The sequence below is a fragment of the Podarcis pityusensis genome, assembly GCF_964106645.2.
Source record: "Podarcis pityusensis genome assembly, chromosome: 1".
Taxonomy (NCBI): domain Eukaryota; kingdom Metazoa; phylum Chordata; class Lepidosauria; order Squamata; family Lacertidae; genus Podarcis; species Podarcis pityusensis.
The window spans coordinates 86,785,178-86,795,309 of NC_138028.1; the positions used below are offsets into that span (position 1 = coordinate 86,785,178).

The 10,132-nt window shown below is 39.9% G+C and overlaps 1 protein-coding gene and 1 long non-coding RNA gene across 3 annotated transcripts in view; one reads left to right on the forward strand and one right to left on the reverse strand.

The window, feature by feature from the left end:
* Positions 1–803: 803 nt before the first annotated feature.
* TEX12 (testis expressed 12) lies at positions 804–4,723 on the reverse strand. Its single transcript, XM_080976747.1, has 6 exons — positions 4,659–4,723; positions 4,019–4,071; positions 2,386–2,451; positions 2,066–2,177; positions 1,921–1,972; positions 804–1,401 (listed from the first exon to the last, which is right to left on the reverse strand). The coding sequence occupies exons 1-6, from the start codon at positions 4,699–4,701 to the stop codon at positions 1,236–1,238; spliced, it is 492 nt and encodes a 163-aa protein (XP_080832873.1). The 5' UTR covers positions 4,702–4,723; the 3' UTR covers positions 804–1,235.
* The window catches only part of LOC308460408, a 107,867-nt gene continuing 101,004 nt past the window's right edge, over positions 3,270–10,132 (forward strand). For both annotated transcript variants that reach the window (XR_013978559.1, XR_013978560.1), the window contains exons 1-2: positions 3,270–3,527; positions 4,662–5,068. This is a non-coding gene — a long non-coding RNA (uncharacterized lncRNA). The remainder of the gene's footprint in view (positions 3,528–4,661; positions 5,069–10,132) is intronic.

Genomic DNA, 10,132 nt, shown 5'->3' on the forward strand with positions numbered 1-10,132 from the left:
AGGAAAAAAGGAAATGGTTCTCTTGTTTCCTCTTGACTTTGCATGACTAACTCAGCATGTAGTGATGACTTTGGGGGTTACAATGAAGGGTCAAGCCATACTTGATCAAACAGCAGGGCTGACATGACAGCAGGACAGAAGGGAAGACACCTCCTTGTTAACAACCCAGAGCTAATGAACCTTTTCCTCATTGCCTAAATGGGCATAAATAAATATACATGCTCTGAGGGGGGGGCAGGGGAAACACTGGTTTTGAAAAAAGGGAGTCCCAAAAGAGCATCATGCCCCAATGAAGGGAGTGGTGACTATCCCAGATGGGACCAGAAGGTCCTGCCCCCACAGCTGCCCATTCTTACCCATGCCATTGACATGGAAATGAGGACAAATTGATGGGAGACATTTCCATTGTAATGGATCTGTGGCAGGCAGGCCCACCCAGCCAGCCACCCACTGCCAGAATTATCCATCCTCCTCCTGCTGCCTGGAGGAAATGCTTGCAATGGATCACAGCACCAGGCCTTGGCTAATAAGATTAAATGGGCCATAAATAGCCCTTAATAGAGTGGCACAGCTCCCACATTCCCCTCCTTGTCCTGAGGCTTGCTTTACCTTTTTCAGAAAAAAAAACTTATGAAAGTGGCAGGATATCTGAACATAGCCTATAGTTCAGATATTATTAATTAATTAACCTGTCCTTCCCCATAAGACCCCAGGGTGGATTACAGCAAAAAAATATAATACAACAAAACAAATAAAATAATCCCATGTTTTCAGTCTGACTGGATTTCTCCTGCAACTTGAGATTTGTTGTTCAGTGAATATCTATTTAATAAGCATGTGAGTTCACAAATTTTAAACATTAAAAACAGGGTTGCTCATATTAAGTCCTAAGAGGAAAATATCCACAGTGCCAATGCCACATACATTTGAATTTACAGAATTCATTGTGAGGAGCAATGCAGTTGCAGAAAGATATGAGTAAGTGATGTGTAGTAAGGGCTGGAGGTCATGAATGGAGGTCACAAAGAACAGACAGGTAGACATGCATGGCAGAGATTCTATCCTCATGACAGAGATATTTTTTACAGGCAGTATAATCATAACTTGCATGAAGACAGTATACAATACAAGTATGTGCATCAAGCATCCAGCCAGATAAAAGGGTATTTCAATTATACATTAGTGTTCAGCAGATATAGAACTCTAAACATGCAGCCAGTGCCTTTGAATAAAGATCATTTGCTAGATAATCCATTTTCACTTTGTAGAGGGCCTGTCATTGCGGCAATCCTGTGTTTTAGATTCTCCCATTTCAATCTCAAGTGATATTCTATGGAACCAGCTTCTTTCAGAATTCCTCCAAGCTCCTCTACATATGAGGCATCCATTGCTGCTCTCTCACTTTATTTACAAAAAATAAAAATCTGTAGTTAATATAAAGCTACAAATTAACTTCAATTTTTACTGATGTCTGCTGGTACCTACTCATTCTGCAAACATTTTTGCAATAATAATGTAAACATGCAACTGGAGCTATATATAATGTGTCTCATTTTTTAGGTATAATTTTGTATTTAAAATATTCCTAACTCACAGAATAAATAATTGTAGACCATATATAAAAGACAGTTACTTGTAATGTCAATATGTAGGGAGATCAGAACAAAATAATTATTTTAATTTCAAAGTAATTATATTATGAAATGTCACTAACAGAGAATAGGTCTACACATAAAGCAAAGAACAAATGTCAAACACTGAAGTTGTTCCAGATAAGGAACAATAGTTTGTTGGATTAGTGTTTTAATTAATAAAAAATTCACAAATACTACTTTGAAATTATCAACAATTTAGCTGAATATTTGTTACAGTAGCTGGATAAATACTATAAAAAAGAAATTAATAAAACAGTATACTTGCCTTAAAATATGAACATATTTTGATAATAGAATATTTATTTCTTTGCTTGTATCTGTTAATATAAATATTTGTTTTAGTAAAAAGTAGATGTAAAGGTTAATTAAGTGATATTTATTACGAGTTGATATAATTTTATATACGTCACCATTCAAAACTTTTTCTAGGGCTTCAGTTTTGAGAACTGCCTGGGAGCTTTCAGAAAGAGACAAATCCATTTTCTCAAAAGAAGACATTTGTGGATATTCTGAAGATTCATTCTGTCAACAGAAAACAAACAATGGAAAGCTGGAATAATCTTTCAGCCTTGCAGAACTGTGCACATACTTTTTTTCACACCACACTTATCACATAATATGTGACTGTATGTGTCATAGAAAGGCATTTTTGGAAAAGAAAAATAACCAAAACAGAAACTGCAATCATTTTACATTTAAAAATTAAAAATGGCTCTTTAAAACTGCTCACCTTTTCTTCCTTTTTACGTTTTTTTCTATTTTCATCAGACTTTACTGGGTTACTTGTCATTGTTACCTGATAAAAAATGTAATATCATATTTGATAAACATTATTTTTTTCCTGTGAAGGTATTGCAAGATGTAACTGCAAAATAATATCACAGTGCTGTCCTTACTCTAAGAAAACTAGACACTTTAAAAAACAGGGACAAAATAACTTGCATAGTGGCCAGTCCCAAGGTCTGTATTCAGGCAACAATTTTTATTTTACATGAATGGCACTGTTAACAGTTGTACAATTGTTTCCTAGAACCTATCACCCATCACTCACTGGAAACATTACAGTTTGAAACATGGAATAGATCAAAAGCAAGGAAAAACAAGAACTGCTGTTTAGGAAAAGAGTGAAATGGTATTTATTTGGAAATGAGGTTGGGCAGCTCTACTTAAACATATTGGCCCATCAATACTGAGAGGCTGAACAGATCTAATCGGTTTATTTCATTGTGATGACCACCGTATGTTTCATATTTTCATTTTAATGTGCAGTCACAGGAGTATAGCAGAGCTTTCCAAACTGTGTTGCCACACGTGTGTCGATTGCAGCGTGTAATTTTGTCATGGGAAAGCTCCCCGTGCCCCTCCCAGGGCTGGAAAAGGGTTACTTTAAGCTCTGGTTTGCTAGTAAAACTAATCATGAGGGGAAAATGAATCCCTCATCTACATGGACAAACGCGCGCTCTTCTCCTTATTAAATGTAAACATCCTCCAATGGACACCCTTTAACTTTTATCATTTTTATATGCGTGCGTGTGTTTCCACACGCTCCCTCCGCCCCTCGTGTGAATGCACCCCATGGGAGTTTTCCCGCATTTTCGCCCCCTCATCACCTCACACCCCCCTTAAATGTGGTGGTGGAAAAAGAGGGAAGAAGAAGAAGCGGGTCCCCGCTTCCGAGCATGCGCATTCCCTGCAGCGCGGGGAATAGGCGGAGCGAGGGGGGCACGCGCCGCAGGGCTCAGCTACCCCTCCCTCCTCAAAATTTTTCTGGTGGCCGTTAACGATCGGCTCGTGCTCAGGGAGTTTTGGCGGGAAGCGCGTGCCGTGTTTGCTCTCCTCAGCTCGGGAGAGAGAAGTCGAAGCAGAATAACGGTACAAATTGTATTTAAGAGAGTTTATTTTGTAGGCAGCAAGCACATTTGAGGCAGGCTTCCTGTATAGGAACTATGAAAAAAGTTGTGAGCCCCTCCCTCAGAGCCAACTCAGGTCTCCTTTTATCCTGGAAGTTTATATATAATTACCTTGTTCGCAAAAGCTTATTTAAAGTCTTACTCATACTCAAAGTCAGCCCATTGAAGTGAATGGAGATGACTAACTTTTCCAATTCTGTGAAGAATTTAGTGGGATGCAACCCAAAATCAGGTAGCCATGTTGAGAAAGGAGAAGGCACAACAATAAAGTAATACTGAGGACCAACTTTTATCAGGACAGCTTATGTTCTTCAGCGACTTTTGAAAGTGTATTTATCCAATATGAAACTCCCAGTTTGTTTGGCTGTCATTTAAAAAGCACAGAAGCAACATGCTGTCCATTCAGTTTGTTGCACCACATCAAACACCTATTTTCTCATAATTGCCACATACACAAAATTGCACACTGCTCCATATTCTTAATCGAGGATCACTCCTTGCAGATTCTGTTTTCAGAATTACAAGAAGAACAAATTGGAATCAACTCATTCAAAGCAGGCTACTGTAGTTATTTTTGTTTACCACATTTATATCCTAGCTTTGCTCTCCTCCAAAGATAATCTCCCCCTCCCCAGTTTATTCTCACAATAAGCCCCCTGTGAGGTGGGCTAAACTGAGATACAGTGACTGGCCCAAAATCACTCAGTGAGTATCATGACTGAGTGCAAATTTGAACCCTTGGCCTCCCAGGTCCTAGTCTAACAAACTGCTACTTACAAGTTTATTGTCAGTGCTGTAACAAGAACATGTGTTAATGGTGTAGAATTCATCATGTTTATGTATGCTTATTGTGTGGGGAATCTTACCTGTGTTATTAGATTTTGCAAGCTGGGAATTCATGTGCCTGTTATTCCAGATTAATCCACACACAGATTGAAAGTGTGTTTGTGGCATGTTACTCAGCTTCTAAATCTTTCCAGAAACAAATGAATCAGAAGAAGAGGAAATTGCTGAAGACAGAAGTACTGTATAAGAGACCACTACAGAAGTATTTCTTAGTTTTAAATGTTGCATAATAATTACTTTTTCCTACCAGCAGGTGGCTTCTTCACTGAAAGTTCTGTGTACTGACACATCAGTTGTTGAGGGATACCCTTGAGGTGACTGCAGCTCCATTTCCGGAAAATGAGTTAAGATAGATGCAAGACAGTTTGCAGAAACCTGTGAGTAGAGAAATAAATCATGCATTAAACAATCGGAAAAGGTTTCTGACACAGAGCTAGGACTGCCAGCTTCTGAAGTGAAACATTTGGAATCAATGCTCAATCCCAGGCATTTCCATCTACAACCTCTTTTCAATGTCAGAATGCAGCTCCTGTTATTGAGCAGGGTCAGAGTGCACAGACTTTCCTGATCAAGGAATGTGACTACCAAGCAAGCATCAGCTCCATCACCACCCTTGAGAAATAAGCTACTCGTGAAAAAATGAGACGCGGCTACTGAGTGAGTATTTTAAGGAATTTGGTTCTCAAGTTTAGGAATAATGAGAAAAGATTAAGGATGGAGGCATATGCTACAATCCTAAATCATGTTTATGTAGCTCTTCCATCTTGTGCAGTCATTGGATTATTAAATGTTTAAATTTATTTCTCCTCTTTCATGAAAGTTCAGTAAAATAGGAAGGAACATAAGGCACTGCATTACATGAGTTGTCAGACCATTGAGCTATATAGCTCAGGACTGTCTGTGGGTGGTGGACTTCATGCTAGCAGGATCACCTTTGTTTTTGGAGACACACCAACTACATTTAGAATTATAGAATTTGGAGGCCAGGGATTTGATATGAGTGGCAGAAATAAACTGACATGACAGTCGTTCTATACACAAACCCACGTCTGGTTACCTCCTCCACTTTCAGTTTTCTTCTTTTCAGTAGTAATATTTTTTGTTGTTGTCATTTTGGGGTATTTTTTTGGGGGGGGAGGGGGTCATTTTGTTGTTACGTTATTCAACAATTGGAAGTCAGAAATCCTTCCCTATCTATGATCTCTTCTGCCCATCCTGGTCTACTGCAATGCCTAACAGCAGCTCTCCAATGTTTCACTGGAGATACAATAATCTTTCCCAACCCTGCCTGGAAATGCCAGTGAGTGATATAGTATATCCCCAAGTGCCATTCTGCTCCAATACCATCAGGCTCCTGTGAATTCCTTCCCAGGTGCATTGTGTCAGTACTGGTCAGTGAGTGGTAAAGAATGAGCTTTTGGATCCAGGTACCAGAATTGTATCATAAGGCACTTGAAGAACAACCCTGACCTAAATGTTACATTCCATTTTATATGTTGGATCAGGATTTTCTGGCAACAAACTACTACTGCTTCATTACAGAATATGTAAGCAAAATCATTCTAGGTTGGGACATTCTTGTATTCTCTGATTCTCTGGACCAAGTATTTCATATTAGTTTCAAAACAGATGGGACATGCTTCTGATGTGAGTTTACTGGTGTCTGCTGTGGCCAGCCATGTGAAGAGAGAACACATCTCTTCTTCAAACTCAGTAGCATTCTGCACACCTGAGGGCAATGTTGGCTTGAAGGGACAAATACAATTTCCATGGAAGAATCTTCTGACATGCAGCACCCCCTGCTGACCCTTTGGGGAATGTTCAAGAGTAAGGAAATTAATTAAAGTGCTGCCACTAAAAATGCAGAAGGTTGGAGGGGACACAATTCTTTCAGTCCCGTATATGAAATGTAGGGAAATTGCTCATTTACATATCCAGCCAGCACAATCATGGCATTCTTTTCACCTCCTCTAAAGACACTGAATCTTTTCCTTCAGTGATTTCCTATCAGAGTGTTCCCTTTCTGTGACTATTGCACAACCTTCACAGTTCTGCTTCCTGCTGTTACCTTTGTTTAATCATTTGTTCAATGTTTCTTCAAGACCTTTAGTGAGATATATTTGCAGTTTTAAAGCATTTGGATTTATACCTCATTCTGTCAACAATGATCCTGGGCAGTCGGCACTAGTCATGGTCTTGGGAAGCTGGCAATGAGTGTAGTGTACAGGTTAAGAAAATGAACCAAAATTTGGGAAAGTTGAAGTTCAAATCTTTATTCCGCCAGAGGCAAGCCATTATCTCTAAGCCCTTGCCCCCATATGTAGCATGGAGGGGGGAATAATATATACATAATTTATAGTACTGTTTTCATTATTACTAAGGTAGTAATAAATACTGAACATTGTTAGGATTATAGGATGCTATCTTATACCAAATCAGACCATTGGTCCATCTAGCTCAGTATTGTCTATATTGGCTGGCAGTCGGTCTCCAGAGTTTTAGACAGCAATCTTTTTCTAAGTCCTACCAGGAGTTGCTGGAGATTGAAGTCTCAGGTGATAAATTTATTAGTCTTTCAGAAACCAGGAGACTTTTAGTTGTTCTTACTGAATGTGTTAAATGTTTGATTAAACTACCACTGTTTAATAAGGACACAAAAATGTATCCTACAAGTGATTTAATCTCTAGTTTAAGCATTTCCTCTCATAACCACTAGGTGGCGCGCTTGTGCTTCCAACAGTTAATTACCTGGTTGTGGCAGTCCCCATACAACAGTCACTGAGAAAAGCAAAACTGCCTTGGACGCACGTGCATTAGTTAGTGGTGAACCTCAGGCAGGGCCATCTTGCACATGAGACAAGGTAAGGAAGTTGTCTCAGGCTGCAGATTTGGTCTCCGAGGAGTGTACCTCATCTTTGCCACCTCCCCCAGGCCCACCTATTGCCTCTTCATCCGGGCTCTCATGCAGCTGCCCTCTGCCTGCTCCAGGGAGCGCTGCAGAGGAGGAGGAGGCGGGGGAGGGGTGCAGTGGAAGGGGAAGCAGCAGCAGGTGTGGGGAGGCATTTTCTGTTTTGCCTGAAGTGAGAAACATCCTAGGCTGACCCTGGCCTTGGGACAAGTTTTGTCTGAAAGACTGCTTTCAGTACAAACATGTTTGACCACTTAGGTCAATAGTGGGGAACCTCAGACCCAGTGCTTCAATTTGACTCTAGGCCAGGGGTCAGCAAACTTTTTCAGCAGGGGGCTGGTCCACTGTCCCTCAGACCTTGTGGGGGGCTGGACTATTTTGGGGGAGGGAATGAACAAATTCCTATGCCCCACAAATAACCCAGAGATGCATTTTAAATAAAAGGGCACATTCTACTCATGTAAAAACGCGCTGATTCCCAGACCATCCGCAGGCTGGATTGAGAAGGCAATTAGGTCGGATCCGGCCCCCAGGCCTTAGTTTGCCTACCCATGCTCTAGGCTCTATCTGGCCCACAGACATTTATATTAATTGTTTTGTCCATTTTTGCTTCTGATCATGCCTAGTTTGTCTGTCCACTGGCATGTGCACCCTCCCAAAAGATTGCCCAGAATAAAATACAGTTTTCCATCTGAAAATGTTCTTTGCTCCTGATTCAGTAAAGGTTCTTTACTCTTAATGGTGGCATCATGCTCTACAGATCACTGGAGTGGGCATTTTCCATGTTTGCCATCAGTTGTTTTACATTTGTCCAGTCATTTCCTGACCTCCAAGATCAAATTTTTCACTTCTTTATTTATGCCACTACATTTTACTATGTTCTTATGATGTGTTTAACACTTTTGTACCTTGTTATGTTTTATTATGTATTGTGAACCCTTAGGTTTTTAATACTAAAGGGTCTAGAAATTTTCTAAATGAATAAATAATATTCTAATCATGCTAAACTTAGGTTGACTCAATTGCTGGATTGGAGACTGTCTATTGCTGTATATATGAGTCAGTTAACGTGGTTGGATTTATTGTGGCATAAGCTTTTTCGGGGACAGAGCCCACCTCAGGATGCTCTCCTAGTTTGTAGGTATCAAACTATGAGGACATAGAGAAAAGTTTTGTTTCCTGTCTCCCAAATGAGAAAAAACTGCCAAGCAATGTATGGTGTATCAATGGTGTGTAGTGTACTAATGAAGATCAGATCTGACCATATTAGGTGTGATATACTCCATATAGGTGGCCCCTGATGATAAATTGGCATAGCAAGTTGAATAGTGTAAATTAAATGGTCCTAAAGAGGGACAATTGCTTTCTCAGGTAGGCAAGCTGCTCCCAGACTTGGTGTGAAATTTGCTGGCAAGTTATAATTCAGCAGCAGTAGGCTGGAGTCTCTCTTTGAAGGAGAACAAATAATTGTTGAAGAATGATACATAATGTCTCCTAATTTACATCACAATAATATTGTGATCCTCCACACACCTTCTCAAATAAGATAAAGATTGCAGTCTAAAATAATTTAAAATCATAGATTCATATTTTAAAAACTATCCAAAAGCCACAGCACAGCAAGACCTTTATTAGTAGCAACTGAAATGTCATAAAGTATGGTTTGTATGGTTTTATGTACTATTGTAAACCAATTTGATACTTTCCTATGAAATAGCAGTAGTATATAAATATTTTTTATAAGTAAATAAAATAAAAGTATGTAATTTTCTCCAGTGCTTTTCTTCAGGCTGGATGTCAAGCAAACCTACAAAAAGGTTAGGAAAGAGGTAGCTGGGCATGATGGAGAAGGCCCAAAGACTGCAGCCTGTAAACATCTTAAGATGGAGTACAGGACATGTCATGCAGACTTAATTTGCTTAGCTCACACCAATTTGCTTCAATGGCAACTGGGACAAAAAAAACCCCCACAACAGTGAATAACAAATAATGCATTATTATCATCAGGATAAACACTATTTTTAAATGTCTTGTCCTTTAAGGTGCTTCAAGCTTGTGTTTCTGCTGTAAAAATAGATATAAAAACTCAGTCTAGAATCTGGCTGAATACTTTTATTTACTGTAGCACTTAACTGAAGTTAGTTCAGGATGCTGCAGGGATTGTCCATCTTAGATGCTTGTTGGTTCAGTGAGAAAATTTTAGACACTATATTCAGTGCTCTTACAGCTACTTCCCTTTATATGGTGATACGTGTATCTTCACGTTCTTCAAAATATGGGTAAATGTGCTGCATTTGGGGCCCGTCTGGCTGATTCTGAGGCCCTCGACTTCTTTCCCAAGAACTTGTCTGATGGCAACAGTGCTTTTAAGCTCCTCCCCTCATAACCAAGCCATGGAAACCCTCTTTCATGCCTACATGAAACAGACTCCATTGGGGTCTGTTCAATCTTGATTAGCTCTGCTCCAGAAATGGCTGAATTTCACAGTCTATTTAGAATTTTTGTGTTTGCAAGTGCACATGCACAAAGTGCTGCACCAGTTCCATTTGAAGTGTGGGGCAGAGATCCCAGACATCCTAGAAGCAATGGATAGGGTACAGCTGCTAGCATCCTAGTTATTTTAAGAGAGGTGTCACCAGTGTGGCATGAGTGCCCACATAGGCTTCTCTGGTTCCCACAGGTTCCCCTCCCTCTATTGAAATTAGGCTTGAAAGAAGCATTCTAGTGTCGCCTGTAGGGTGTTGCAGGGTGTGCCGGCTTGCGGAGGTGGTGACAGTTTCTCTGGTTTGCAAACATACTCACAAAAAGGTTGG

Bases quoted from the DNA above. Each gene is read 5' to 3' on its own strand.
- TEX12 (XM_080976747.1), bottom strand. From the start codon at position 4,701: ATGTGTCAGTACACAGAACTTTCAGTGAAGAAGCCACCTGCTG. The intron at 2,178-2,385 runs GTGAGCAGTTTT...TTCTGTTGACAG, and splicing joins AACGTAAAAAGGAAGAAAAG to AATGAATCTTCAGAATATCC. The intron at 1,402-1,920 runs GCAAGTATACTG...TTGTAAATAAAG, and splicing joins AAATATGTTCATATTTTAAG to TGAGAGAGCAGCAATGGATG.